We start from the raw sequence: 15598 nt of genomic DNA, 5'->3' as shown, positions 1-15598 counted from the left end.
GTCAGTGATTCGGCTTTTTACCGGAACGCGCTGCTAGTTTATCACACTTAACTAGCTGTTAGCTGTTAGCTGTTAGCACACCAGCTTTACCCTAACATCCGGTCACACTGACTCACCTCCAAAATAAAAGCCCTCCGTGCCGCTGCTCAGACTGTTTTTTATTTATTAAACTTTTTTTTAACGTTTCGTCTCATAATTCTCATTAACTATAGTCGGTATTTTTATGATATTTAAAACAATGACATTTAAAAGTGAATGCATAAATTAATGGACAGTGACATAATGTTTTTTTTAATTGAGCCAGGTTTAAAAGATGTTTAAAAAAGTTACATTTGAGCAAATAACATGAAGACTGTCCCTGAAACACTGCAGGAGGTTTGAACTGGATCTGAAACAGTCTCCGTCTGATACCGACGCCTCTCGAGGACCTTTAGCAGCAAACGAGCCCATCGAGAGAAGACTGGACGATGTTTCTGTGAGTGGAGGAGAAGAAGCTGCTCTGTAGTCTGAAACAAACGTACTCTTTACTTTGTTAAATCTGCCTGATTGATGTGATTAAATCACTCTGTGTGCTCGATTTAACTTCATTATTATCAAATGGTTTTATGTTCAATTGTCGTGTTCAGCTTTTGGACGAACGTCAGGAAACACGTGAACTTTTCTTCAGTCATGTTTTCTGTTGAGGAGCTGAGGAGTTAAAGGTTTATTTCACAGACACATGATGTAAAGTGTGTTTCCTGCTTTTATTTGATTTCACTAAGGTCAAAGGTCAAACACACAGGATGTCAAGTTGTGATGGACAGTGAAGATCTTCCTCCTGCTCCTCTTCATCAGTCCGACTTTTTGTCACTCAGTTTCTTCCGACGCTGCAGTGACGGAGCTGACAGTGCGTCGCCGTCGCCATCGTCCTCGCTCGTGTTAGATCCGACCTTACAGCAGAGGTAGCAGAACGCGATGGCGATGGCGAGCGGGAAGCCGACCAGGAAGCAGCCAAACAGCGGAGCCTGGCTGAACAGCGGCTGGACACACAGAGAATGGAGAGAGGTCAGAGGTCTGTCAGACAGGAAACAGGACAGGTGATGAAGGAACTTACTGTCAGCGTGACTTTAGTGTCGTAGATGACGCGCCTGACGCGCTGATGGACGCTGTTTCCTCCCTGACACTGAGACAGGAAACAGAGAGAGTCAAACAGAGCTTTGAGTGTCCTCCGTCGTCCTCCAGGGGACTCTGGAGTCCACACTCACCTCGATGCTGCCGTCCAGAACCCCGTCCAGGAAGTCCAGCAGGTGGCCCTCTGTCTCCATGGCGCCCGGGGGCAGGAAGTAGCCATCATTGGACAGATTAACCACGATCAAGGAGGGCAGGGTCACCTCGCTGACAGCAACAGACCAATCAGAAACGGTCACAGGTCAGTCAACACATCGTCTGTTTGTCAGACAACTCGATGTGAAGAACCTTTAACATCTCTAATATGTTAGTGACAGGCTGCTGTGAGCTTGTCTGCAGCCTGTTCACCCACACTTCAGTCTGAGTCCTCAGACACCTGTGGGTGATGTCATGGTGGCTCCGCCCACTACAGGACATAAACTCACCCCATCACCAGTCCACTGATGTAGTCCCCCCCCACCATGGAACCAAAGTGGAAGTGTCTGTTCAGACAGAGAGCGAGAGACAGTCAGTGAGACAGACAGACAGACAGACAGACACACACACACACACACACACACACACACACACACACACACACACAGACAGACAGTGACACACAGTTTCAGGATGTTGTTGTCCTTTCAGAATAAAGGACTCACCTGTTGTAGGTCTCTCTGTTGTCTGCAGCCACTTTCTCCACAAGACTTTTATACCTGAACAGGAAACAGGAAACACATCACAGATGCGGTCACAGTGTTTATTGATCTGTTAACTGATGGATCACTTCTTACCTCAGACTTTCCTTACAAAGACTGTTTGCCTCCACCAGGGCCAACAGCACCAGTTTACCTGCAGGAAGAGGCGGAGTTACTTAGCACGAACCAATCAGCAGCCTCCTCACCTGCAGGTCCTCTAACCGTGACTCTTGTCATGCAGACCGAGGCTGACGAGCACAGAGTGAAGCTCCTACTCGTTTATTTCTTCAATCATAATCAAACTTCAGAAATAATCAATCATCAGTTTTCTTCACAAATGATGAGACACACTGTGAGGCTCTGGTGACCCCTGATTGGGCCAGGCCCCTCAGGTTGGGAACCAGTTGACTGACTGATGGTTAGAAAGTATTTCTCATTATCACAACCTGTTTTCTACCAAGTCATCTAAAGCTGTGTTTGGACTGCAGCGCCACCTCCAGGCTGTCAGAGTAACTTCCTGAAGGTGACGCACACATTAACAGAATAAGAGCAGTATAACTGTCCACATGGTGGCGCTAACTATAACATGTAACATCGATTTTAAGGTTCTTTTACTGGTTTTTAAATGTCTTAAACGGCCTTGCGCCCTCTTACTTATCTGACCTGCTTTTACCATATCAACCCTCGCTGACCCTGAGGTCCTCCGGCACCGGCCTTTTATCCATACCAAAACCCAGAACTAAAACCCACGGTGAGGCGGCATTGAGCCACTATGGCCCCCACCTGTGGAACAGCCTGCCGGAGAGCCTCAGGTCTGCAGACTGTTGATATTTTTAAGGGAAGGTTAAAGACACACCTTTTTAATCAGGCTTTTAACTAATATTTAAAATTCTTATTACGTTCTTATGTGGTTTTATCTCATTTTACGTTGTTTCTTCTATCTTGTTTTTTAAGACAATATTAATCTTAAATAATTTTATTTGTTTGATTTATCCTTCGGTACTATTTTATTTATTATCTTACATATTTTTTATCTTTTTAACTGTTCACTCTTTTTATTCATCTTTCGTCAGGGTTTTTATCCTATCTGATGTTTTTAGTTTTTAGGTTTAACTCCAGTGTTTCGTCAGGGGGGTCCTCCACACTGGGAGTTGTGCCTGGGCTGCTGCTGGGGGTGCTGTCCCTGGGTCCCTTCGGCCCGGTCAGCTGTTGTCTGTCGGGGTCGGGGGGCCTGGGCGCTGGTGCCCCCTGTGGCACAGCCTGTGACCCCTCCCAGTGCGGACGGCCCCAAAGGTGGCGTTTCCTCAATCCTCAGTGCCATGCCATGTCTCCCTACTGTCAGTAGTGAGAGTGTGCAGGTGTGTGTGTGTTTGTATGTGTGTGTGTGTGTGTGTGTGTGCGTGTGTGCGTGTGTGCGTGTGCTTGTGTGTGTGTGTGTGTGTGTGTGTGTGTGTAGTATGGAGGGTGGGAGGGAGGGGCTTTCTTTGAAATAGTTTTGTCTTTTATGTGTAAAGCACTTTGTGCTGCACAGCCGTGTATGAAATAGTTTATTTTTAGTTATAAATAAAGTTTGATTGATTGATTGATTGATTGATGTTCATACATGTTGGGCCTCAGAGGGAACCTGTTTCTGTAACATGGAGGGTGGTGATGCTTTCAAGGACACTCTGTGTATCTAGACAGAAGAAACAAAATGGCCAAATCTGAACCACACTGACAAGAGTTTTTCACAATAAAAGTCCAGTTCAGGAGAAAAAAATTAGTTTCTTACACTCAGTAGTCTCTCTGCCCTGTCTACCTGTGGCCGTGATATCAGACTGTGCACAGGTGTGTTCATGTTACCTGTTTCTCCCATAGCATACAGAGTGTAGCTGTCAATCTTCATGTAGTTCAGGAAACGTTCTCTGTTGATCCACGACTTCAGATCACCATCACGTTCCACTGAAACACAAAGAACCAGATCACCTGAACGCCTCACAGTTTAACTGACTCTGAGGTCACTGAACGCCTCACAGTTGTGTAATTGTGTAAACATCATTTTGCTCATTAGTGATCTGGTGATGAGTCCTTCACCTGCTCTGCTGACTTCTCACCTGCTCTGCTGACAGCTCACCTGCTGACAGCTCACCTGCTCTGCTGACTTCTCACCTGCTCTGCTGACAGCTCACCTGCTGACAGCTCACCTGCTCTGCTGACAGCTCACCTGCTCTGCTGACTTCTCACCTGCTCTGCTGACAGCTCACCTGCTCTGCTGACAGCTCACCTGCTCTGCTGACTTCTCACCTGCTCTGCTGACTTCTCACCTGCTCTGCTGACTTCTCACCTGCTCTGCTGACAGCTCACCTGCTCTGCTGACTTCTCACCTGCTCTGCTGACAGCTCACCTGCTCTGCTGACTTCTCACCTGCTCTGCTGACTTCTCACCTGCTCTGCTGACTTCTCACCTGCTCTGCTGACAGCTCACCTGCTCTGCTGACTTCTCACCTGCTCTGCTGACAGCTCACCTGCTCTGCTGACTTCTCACCTGCTCTGCTGACTTCTCACCTGTTCGTGTTAAACTGACACTTCGACTGCTTTCAGCGTTTCAACATTTAAGACATTTGAACCAGTTCACACCTGCGAAGTGAGAACATTTCTATAATTTCAGTCTGTTGTCATGGTAACAATAGTTCTACCTGTCTCACCGTTGAAGGTGAAGTAGGATCCATCTTTAAAAACCACCACAGCCGGCAGAGAGGGCAGAGAGACCACCTGCAGACACAACAAACACTAAGTACACTCAGGTAATCTACTGTGATCTATTATAATCTACTTTGACCTACTGGGATCTATTGTGATCTATTGTAATCTACTTTGATCTATTGTAATCTACTTTGATCTGCTGGGATCTACTCAGAGTTACTATGTTTGAACCTTGGGCAGGACGTCTCTGGATGCAGAGAAGAAGTAGGTGTGAATAATCAGCTCTTCTGCTGCTGACGTGTAGTTTCCCTAAAAACACATCAAAGGTCAGAGGTCAGGTGTGTGTGTGTGTGTGTGTGTGTGTGTGTGTGTGTGTGTGTGTACCTTCAGTGGTGATGTGGCTCCAACATAAACAAACATGACATCATGGCGATCCATGGCATGTTGGAAGAGCTGCAGACTGTTCAGAGATCGAACCAACGGCCTGAATGACACGATGAGGACACGCTGTGATGTCACGCTACATGTTTACGTGTCATGGCTGAACCATAAATAACAAAAACAAACTGACTACGTCCAAACAATCAGCAGAATGAGTGTGAACAGACTGCTCACACGGACACACTCCACTTATCTTATCTCACCCTCCAACTCGATTAGCAAAGTCCAGGATCCCCTCTCTGGTTCTTGGTCCTGAATAATTATATTTCACATCTTTCTTCAGCCTGAAAATAGACGTCCAGATACAAAAACTTGTTTTCGTTCAAAGACACAGTGACAGACAGGTCATCACCGACACATCTGATTGGTTGATGTACAGTGATGTCACAGAGTTAAAGACAGCGATGATAAAATACAAATCTGACCGTACACAGAATGTTTAAATCTGAAGAAGAACCAGAGAATACAACTTCCTGTTCATTTACTTATTATATTTTAGAAATGACAGCAGTTTAAGTTTTGACATGAGAAGATATATAAGAAATGAAGTGAAATCAAAAGAAGATATGAGTCATGTGAAACACGGATGATGAATGAATCAACAGGATCAACCAGTAGAAGAAGTGAGCCGGGCCTTTCACAGCAGTGTGAAGTGACTCACATGAGGATGGCAGGATAACCTCTGACCTGGAACTCTTTGGCCAAACCTGCAGAAAGAAACACAGCATCAGCGGTGAGCATGTACCATATAATAATCATATTCATGTTTATTCTGTGTCATAGATGTTGGTGTAATAATGACTGATGATTGTTGTTATAAAGCATTATAAACATTCATTAGTGCTTATTGCTTTGATTATATGGCACTACTGGCCTATCGTCAAACATGATTAATCAGGTGGAGTCGACTGATTGGCTCATATCTGTGTACATCTCTGATATGAAAACTTGATGTTGAGAAATTATGAAGCAGAAAAAGATTCTGGAATCATTTATGATGATTCAGTGAAGTTTACAGTGAAATGTTCATATAAAAATATAATACATATGATATAGATTACATTCTCAGTGATGACCACATTTGAGGGTTCATTATAAAACACGTGTGTGTGTGTGTGTGTGTGTGTGTGTGTGTGTGTTTATGTTCTGTGTATAGAACAATATGGCCGACTGAACGTGTTTTAAAGCCCGGTGGAACAAATGGATCAATCATCAGCTGATCATATGAAGACATAACATCAAGCTGAACAGAAATGCTTTTATTTTGACAGTTTCATGTTTAGGTTTTATTGTATCCTGATAGTTTTATTGTTCAATTTGATACTTTTATTCAATCAATTTTATTTTGATAGTTTAATTCTGGCGGTTTTATTTTGATAGTGTCACTGACTGATGCTGGCGGTGGCGTCTGATTTGCCGACGTTGACAGGTGAGCCGAGGCTTCTGAGTTCTGATCCGATCTGATGCCAAACTGGATCCAGCTGCTTACAGAAGGAACACCAGGGGGCGTAAAACTGCACACACAGCAGACAAACAAACAAACAAACAAACAAACAAACACAAAGACAAACAAACACACAGCAGACAAACAAACAGACAAACAAACAAACACAGACAGACAAACAAACAAACAAAAAGCAGAGAAGAAATCTAATTAAGCAGCGCTCACATGTCCACATGATGTGATGAGAGGCGTTCACAGTCAGTCAGGACGTTTCAAACTGCTGCTGTTACATCAGACTTCAGTCAAACTGATCAATAATTCTGATAGCTAATCAAAATCAGTCATTGAATCAATAAACATCATGTTTAGAAAAAGTATTGTAAATAAACAAACCTTTATGAGCCAGAGGTCGTCAGCTCCTCTCGTCTCCAGGAAGCTGTTCAACACAATCACACTGATTATTGATTTTAATGAAAACATCATCTTTAAAATGGTTTGAACGCGATCACTTTATAGTCTAATGGCAGAAAAATCAATCAATCAATCAATCAATAAATCAATAACAGCCATTTGTACTCACGAATCATCAAGCTCCTCCACGAAAGCAGACACACACACCAAGAGGAGCAGGAGCACTGGAACAAACAAACAAACAAACAAACAAACAAATGATGAATGAACATGAAACAACAAAACCTCCAGCTGAAGCTTCCATCATGGACCAATAGCTACTGGACTCAGTGTTGGAGGCGGAGCCCCGTTCATTCTAATGAAAGCTCCTCAGTGGCACAAGAAGCCGAAAACACTGGACTTCCTGCCGGGCTCCGGTCGGGGTTCTTCCGCGTGTCTTCCACATTACGCCGCCCACAGAGCGTGCGCACTAGAGACTTCCACCGACCAAAGCCAGCAAACTTCCTGTTTAGCACCCGGCTAACTTCCTGTTCAGCGCCCGGCTAACTTGAATGAGGATAAAATAATTTAATGGTGAGGCTCTTCTAGACTTTCCAAATGTTATCGGACCGTCTGGATCAAACTCTGACAGTACACGGGTCATGTCTCAATACACGGGTCATGTCTCAGTACACGGGTCATGTCTCAGTACACGGGTCATGTCTCAGTACATGGGTCATGTCTCAATACACGGGTCATGTCTCAGTACACGGGTCATGTCTCAATACACGGGTCATGTCTCAGTACACGGGTCATGTCTCAGTACACGGGTCATGTCTCAGTACACGGGTCATGTCTCGGAGGTTGTGACGCTCAGAAAAATGTATCCAGCGTTTTACAGACACTTGTCACAATGTGAGCTTATGGGAACAAGTCTTTTTGGGCCGCAGTGCATCATGGGACGATGTAATGACACAGTTTGACCACTAAGATAACTGGCTTCAGAACCTGGAGCCCTTCATGGAGGCTTGAGGCTTCCATACATGACACCTGCTATGATGTCACTTCCTGCCTGCTGATGTCATCTGAACTTCTCTGGTTTGTTCATGTGAGCGTGCACGTTTCCAACACAGCTGCTGCTGGTGACAAACAGAACTGCAGTGACCCAGTATTGATCCATGTTTGATCAGTCACGTGATCAGTGAGCGTTCAGACACAGTATTGATCCTCATTCCTGGTCCTCTCGACTGTCACATGGTCTTCATCAGCTGGGTTAATGAGAATCATGTGAACAAGCCAGTAAGTTTTGTCAGACTGCCGTTGCCATGACAACAGTACAGCAGGGTTTTCACCATGTGACCCAAACACAGATGGCGGTCGCAGTCGTCTCACCAGGCTGCCGTACTGTGATTGGCTGACAGAGGTCTCACTCTGATCATTTTCACTTTAACTTAGTAAAAACTCAGAGCTGTGATTGGTTGATTGATCTCAGGTCAGGAAGCTGCTCACTTCACTGCCAGATTAAAACTGTTCAGACACACAGACATCTTAATCCAGCAGGACACACACTCAGCATAGACACACACACACACACACACACACAGTGTTAAAATATTCAGAAGCGTCCTCTGACGCAATAATAATATCGATAACCTGCTGGATGATTTACTTCAGATGTTTCTGACATGTTTCTGTAAATGTGGTGACTCTCTGATGAAGTCGGTCTGTTTAACTCTTCAGTGTGTGTGTGTGTTGTGCCGAGTGTGTGCTGGCCGCAGAACGAGTGAATAAATGAGCGGAGTTTGGTGGAGGACGTACCTGAGAGCGAGTTCCTTCTGAGAGACATGTCGACTGATGGAGGAGAAACTGCAGAACAGGCGGATTAACAACTCAGCTTATCTGCTAACTGCTAACAGAATGAACATACGCTAATCTGTCAGATTAACAGGCTCCTTTCAATCCACTGAAGCTTTATTGACAACAACAACACAGACAGAGTCGACTGATGAATAAATAATCATGTTTCACACAAACAGGAAATGATCAGAATGTTTTCATGTTCAGAGAAGAAGCTGTGAGGAAGGGAACGAGGCACTGAGGCAAAGAAGGAAGTTAAGGAAAGGAAAGATAGACAAGGAAACAAGAGGGTTAGGAAGTAAAGACTGACGTAAACAAGGGAAGCAGGTGGTAAGGAAAGAAATGGAAGGCAGGAGGTGAAACAGAGACAAGAAAGTAGAGAAGGAAAGAAAGGAGAGGAAATAGAGAGGAATGTGGAAGGGAAGGGAAGGGAAGGGAAGGAGGAGGTAGAGAAGGACAAAAAGGATGTAAGGAAAGGGTGGCAGAAGGAGGGAAACAAAAAGGTAGGGAAGGAGAGAATGATGGCGAGGAGGAGGAAATGAAAAGAAAGAAGGAAGGAAGAAAGGTAGGAAAAGATAAAAAGATTTTAGGAAGGAAAGAAGGAAGCAGAGATCGATTAGAGGAATGAAGGAAAGAAGGAAATAAGGAGGGAAAGGTAGTAAAATAAGTAAAAAAGGAGGAAAGGAAATATAATATAATGGGAAAGGAAGAGAGCAGTAGGGGAAGAAAAGAGGGCAAAAAGAAGGAAGGAGGGTGGAGGGGAAGGAAACAATGAAGTAAGTAGAGAGGGAAAGAAAGGAAAGGAAAAGAGGAGGCAGAAAAGGAGACAATAAAGGATGTGAGGAGGGTGGAGGGGGAGGAAAGAAGGAAGGAAGGAGGTTAGAAAGGAGAGGAGGAGGTATAATAGGAGATGAACAAATGTTTGAGCAGCAGCGACAGAAACAACAAGGTCTGAACACTGATTAATATATGTATTGATCAGTGTTCAGACAATACATGTACAATAATACATGTATTGATCAGTGGGACCCACTGATCTGGATTCAGAAGGAAGCAGCTGAAGTGATCAATCAATATGTCATGTCAGAAACACTTTAAATAAAGTTTGAATCAAAGAAAAAAACAATTATCAGCTCAGCTATGGTTCAAAAAGTCCAGCTCCGCCCCAGGATGTTTCTCTACATCAATCAGAAACCGTTTCTTCTTCTTCAGTTTCGCCTTTTTTAAAGCTATGGTCTGCGATGTGAAAGATTTATCATTATTATTATTATCATTTAGATGGTGGTTATGGCCCAATAGTACAACCTACACTATGTGAAGAGCAAAAGGAACCAAATAAATCCATTCTCTCTAGCGCCTGCAAAACTGAAAAGACATTTTTCCATCCAATCCCCTCGCTCACTCTCCCGCTCACGTCTCGTCCCGACCCACTTCCGCATTTGAAACTACGAGGGAAAACAGAGCTACAGCAGCAAGCGGCCTCTGTTCGCCCCGCCGGCAAAGGCTGAAAGAAAACGCAAGTCTGTCACTGAAAAGGCAGAGACAAAGTGGAGATGTGACATGAAGAGGGCTCAAACCCGAGTAAACAGTGGGTCATCGTTTGAACGGTGGCGAAAGCTCCGTGAAGATATGGACCCAATGCTGATACAGCGGAGTTTCTGTTGAACAGGTAATTGTTCAAGTAAGATGCAAGTAAGATGTCATGCCGATGCTGGCTTATGACTGTGAAAGCTGCCGTTAGTTTGTTTCTGTGTTATTAGACGGTGTCGAGACTATTTCTGTCTCTGCAGTATTGTTTATTTGTTCGACGGAGACGTTAGCCGCTATGTTAGCATTGTCTAACATTGCTAACATGTTTACACCAAATCAGCCTATTTATTTGCTCGTGGCAGCTAAATGAAGCAGCAAGTAATGCAAGTAAGATGAATGAATGAATGGATGAAACCCCAACGCGAAGCGGAGGGATTGGGGGAGGCTCCGAGGGGAGAGCGATACGAGCTCGGAGGGGAGGGATTAAGGAGCACAGAGGGGAGGGGTGTGTGTGGGGGGGAATGCTTTTTTCAAATCTTTCTCAGATCGTAGACCAGAGCTTTAAATTGTGTCATCGTGGGGTGTGAAGGGGGCGGAGCCACATGTACAGCAGGTGTCAGAGAGGAAGCAGAGGTTTACCCTCGCCTGCAGCGCTTCCATCAGGTAAGTCAGAGTCAGCTGTCGGTGTAGTGCTGCTGGTGATGTCAGCAGTGACATCAGAGGACGCCTGTCGACTGAAACCAGATCCATCAGCTTCGCTCTCCGTCCAGCACGACTCGCTGTCTGACACTGACGATAGCCGGCTCTTCCTCCAGCCGGCACTGAGCCGGACTCCTGGCGAGCTCTGGCTGGTGAGCGTGGCTCGACGAGACAAAGCGCCGCTGGAGCTGAGAGACGAACGGAGGTCCTTCTCCTGCAGCCGCAGCAGAGGGCGCAGCAGTGGGATGTACCGGCCGATGGCGGCACGGTACTTTGGGTGTGTGATGGCGTAGATGATGGGGTTGTGGATGGCGGAGGCCTTGGCAATGACGGCAGGAACTGAGTTCATGTAGGGTGTCAGAAGGTGGGCGTAGCCAGCTGTGGCAGTCAGTGCGACTGCAGAGTACGGTGACCAGGAGACGATGAACAGCAGGATCACACCCAGAGCCACTTTAGCCAAACGCCACTCGCTGCGCAGACGCTCATACGCCTTGTTGGTTTCTCCACAGTTAAGTTGCTCTATCTCCCGCCCCGCCCGCCGCACCGCCCGGAAAATGGCAAAGTAGCAGCCTGCGATCAAGCCGAGCGGGACGAAGAAGACGAAGGCGAACAGCAGGATGGTGTAGGCGCGCACGGTGGCAGTGAAGCTCATGTAGTCCCAGCTGCAGGATGTCTGCAGGCCTTCGGGGACGTAGGCGCTCCACCCAAAGAACGGCGGCAGACTCCAGCCCAGAGAGTACAACCACACCCCGGTCAACACTGCCAACACCCGGCCACGACTCACCCCGCCCAGCAGGGCCAGTGGCCGTGTAATGGCGAGGCAGCGATCCACTGCGATGGCCGTCAGTGTCATCATAGAGGTGATGCCGAACAGAGCACCACAGAAGGCGTACAGCTCACAGGCGAGCTCCCCGAACACCCAGCGGCGGTGCAGGCTCGCCACGAAGAAGACCGGAGACTGCGTCAGAGACATGAGGAAGTCTGCCGCCGCCAGGTTGACCACCAGAAGGTTGCTGGGCGACTGCAGTGTTCGGCTGCGACAGAACACGTAGATGACCAGAGCGTTTCCCAGCATGCCTGTCACCCCCACCAACAGGATGACGGAGCCGATGATGTAGTGAGCGTGGTCAGGTACGTCCACAGTGGGGAAAAGGTGAGGCTGCGGGTGAGTAAAGCGTGTGGGGGCGTGGCCAGGCATGGGGAGGAGCTTCGACATCCTGCTGTGATGATGGTGGTCAGTGTCGAAGGAGGAGCAGTTCTCCCCCAGAGAGCAGAGAGACGACTTCCTGCTCAGCTGCTGATGACTCATTGTCAGTGACTGTCGGCTGGATGCTGGCTGACTGCCGGCTGACTGCCGGCTGACTGTCGGCTGGATGCTGGCTGACTGCCGGCTGACTGTCGGCTGGATGCCTGCTGACTGTCGGCTGGATGCCGGCTGACTGTCGGCTGGATGCTGGCTGACAACCGGCTGACTGTCGGCTGGATGCTGGCTGACTGTCGGCTGGATGCTGGCTGACTGTTGGCTGGATGCTGGCTGACTGCCGGCTGACTGCCGGCTGACTGTCGGCTGGATGCCGGCTGACTGTCGGCTGGATGCCGGCTGACTGTCGGCTGGATGCCGGCTGACTGTCGGCTGGATGCTGGCTGACTGCCGGCTGACTGTCGGCTGGATGCTGGCTGACTGTCGGCTGGATGCTGGCTGACTGTCGGCTGGAAGCTGGCTGACTGTCGGCTGGTTTCAGCAGTGTGTTTGAGTTCTGGCGGCCGTGTGTTGCGCTGCCTGTGCTGCTACAGCTCTTTATACGAGTGTGATCGATGAATGACGGAGGACTATTGAGTCGACCTCACTGATCAATTAACTCTGTGCACTCAGAATAAATCAACATCTGGAGCAGATGTGACCTGATTGTCGTTAATGGGCTTTTAAATCCAACATGTCAGTTTCCTCGTTGTGTCCCAGGTCGTGATCGAACTTGTGTCCTGAATTTCTTTCTCGTTGGACCTCGAGAGAAGTGTCCTAGAGTAAAATGCACTGATAAGAAAGTGTTTTCTGTTAATAAATTAATATTCTGTAATTTTCAGTTCATCAAAGAAGAGTTTGTCCCGACTTCAACATTGTTCTGTTTGAGAACCAGAACCAAGTGGTTGTTTCCAGACACCTACAAGGAAATGATTAGATATTTAAAGAAACAATGAAATAGAGCAGAAATCTTTTGTGATTATTGTATAACATCTAAATCTACAAACAGGCAGAGCAGGCTGCAGAACTTCTCCAAGAAAACATTTCAAATAAAAACTTCCAACACAGAAAATGAATTTCTGAATGAAGAGAACAAAATGATTTCATCCAGAGAAAAGTTCTGAAGACGACTTCAGACAGCAGATTTCCTGATGTTTTTAATAAAAACACACAACATGTAAATCAGACCAGGAGTTGCTTCCTGTCTTTGTGCTAAGCTAGGCTAACAGCTAACAGATATCGACTCGTCAGCGACCTCGTTCACACAGAAAGCTGCTTTTTCCAACAATTCATCAGGAGTTCATCAGCCTGAAGAGGTTTCCATCGGTCGATCCGTCCATCAGCACCAACCTGTCTCATCTGATCCTCTCTGGTATCTCTGTGGTCAGTCAGTCCAGGATGTCTGTCTCCTGAGTCCAGGTGAGCAGCAGGTGGAGGGGGCGGGGTCGACCTGCATCTGAAGCTCCGCCTCTTCACCACTATGTCCATCATCCCTGTGAAACCACGAAGAAGATGAGGAGAGACAGACAGACAGGTAGAGTGACACTGACACATACATCAGAACCAGCTCTACACCAACATCACACACAGAACCACAGACTTCAACAAACTCTCAGACCAAGAAGATCTACATCATCTACTGGGAGACAGAAGAGCCGCTGCTGTAGATGCAGCAGAAGATGTGAGTGCTGCCACAGAGAAGAGAAGCTGCACAACACCTGACATGAGCCAGCTGCTCCTCACTGGGTTCTTACCTGCACACTGATACACACACACACACTTTCTTCTTTTTCTTTATTAATTTATTTTTTAATTATTATTAATTATCTATGTATTATTTTTTCTGTAATCCTTTGATTTGGCAATATTGTAACACACAGTCAAAGCTTGTTGAATTGAATTGACAGACAGACACACAGACAGACAAACAGACAGGTGGAGAGACAGACAAACAGACAGACAGACAGACAGACAGACAGACAGGTGATGTTCACCATGCACGTTCCTGTGCCTGTAGCACACAGAGATCATAAAAACATCAATACAACACAGTAAAAGTACAGTTATAAAGACAGGAGTAAAAACATTAAATGAAGCAAGTGCACATCTGAGTCTGAGCCCCAATACTGTGGTGAGAAGTAGATTTTTGAAAGCCTCAAGTGAGATAAGTCTATCGAGTTTTAGTGAGTTTTGTAATTTGTTCCATCGGTGTGGGCCACAGAAGGAAAAGGCAGTTTTTCCTAATTCTGAGTTTGTGTGAGGGAGGTGGAGTCTGATGTGGGACTGGGAGCGGGTAGGAGACCTGTAGAGCGAGAGTGTAAAAGTTAAATACGGGGGAAGCAGTCCGAGTAGTGCTTTGTAGATGAATAGTAGACAGCGCTGTTCTCTGCGGATGGTGAGAGATGGCCAGCCCACCTCGCTATATAAAGTGCAGTGGTGTGTTGAATATGGGTCCCCGGTGATAAAGCGTAGGGCACTATGAAAGATAGCGTTAGGGGTTTCAATGTTGAGGCTGAGGCATGCATAAATATTACATTGTTGAAATCAAGAACAGACATTACAGAGGCATGAGCAATAATCTTCTTACTCTGTGATGAGAAGCAGGACTTGTTTCTATATAGGAAACCAATTCTAGACCTAAGCTTGTTGAATAAAGCTAGAAATATCAAGACGTCCCAAAAAAGCTTTACTTGGAGGGTCAGAAGGCTTATTAAAGTGGCTATGAAATCCCCAATAATTAGGATCTTATTTGATCTGCAATAAATTCACTGAACTCTTCTAGGAATTGGGAGTAAGAGGTCTGAAGATCACCACCAGGTGAAAGCCAGTTCCCTGGACAAGGCCGTTACTACTTGATGAAGATGGTTTTAAAACCAGAGCCTCAGATGTAGTAAACTTAAAGGATAACTACCGTTTTTTACAACCTGGACCTTATTTCTAGCAAAATATACGATCATTTACTCACCCAGATAACTTTGGTGTCATTTGAAGTCGTTCGGACGAAATTAGATCCGGTGTAGCGCCGATATATCCATATAATGCGAGTGACGGGGCACCGACACACAGCCTCTATGAGCATTATCTTCCACGAAACTAGTTCATTTCACTAATATTTTGTCATGATACGCTCGTGCTATTCCCCTCTGAGTCCAGGCTCGTCTGTTATCAACATCCGGGGTCAAACTAGCAGCAGCAGCTACAGGTAAACAAGCCGGCTGTCGCGGGTGCGCGCAGCTCAGAGACGACATCTTCCAGGTCAGAGGTAGTAGATCAACCTACAGACCCCGGATGTTGACAATAGACGAGCCCGGACTCAGAGGGGAAGAGCACGAGCGTATCGTAACAAAATATTGGTGAAATGAACTAGTTTCGTGGCAGATAATGCTCATAGAGGCTGTGTGTCGGTGCCCCGTCACTCGCATTATATGGATATATCAGCGCTCCACTGGATCTAATTTCGTCCGAACGACGC

The 15598-nt window shown here is 46.3% G+C and overlaps 1 protein-coding gene across 2 annotated transcripts; it reads right to left on the bottom strand.

Annotated features, from left to right (window-relative positions):
- Positions 1–724: 724 nt before the first annotated feature.
- On the bottom strand, positions 725–12349 carry opn4.1 (opsin 4.1). Of its 2 annotated transcripts, XM_084368521.1 has the most exons (17): positions 10827–12349; positions 8619–8666; positions 6991–7045; positions 6804–6846; positions 6357–6480; positions 5628–5673; positions 5170–5250; positions 4910–5009; positions 4757–4834; positions 4528–4594; positions 3687–3785; positions 1941–1998; positions 1809–1862; positions 1593–1649; positions 1245–1374; positions 1094–1162; positions 725–1019 (listed from the first exon to the last, which is right to left on the bottom strand). In XM_084368521.1, exons 1-17 carry the CDS (start codon positions 12193–12195, stop codon positions 831–833), a joined length of 2667 nt encoding a protein of 888 aa, XP_084224647.1. In that variant the 5' UTR covers positions 12196–12349; the 3' UTR covers positions 725–830. The 2 variants fall into 2 exon arrangements, with proteins under 2 accessions (XP_084224647.1, XP_084224648.1); XM_084368522.1 differs by lacking the exon at positions 4757–4834.
- Positions 12350–15598: the final 3249 nt, after the last annotated feature.

Source organism: Pagrus pagrus (genome assembly GCF_965226575.1).
Source record: "Pagrus pagrus genome assembly, chromosome: 12".
NCBI classification, from domain to species: Eukaryota; Metazoa; Chordata; class Actinopteri; order Spariformes; family Sparidae; genus Pagrus; species Pagrus pagrus.
Note: the sequence above shows the minus strand (reverse complement) of the source record. Positions and strands in the feature narration are given on the sequence as shown.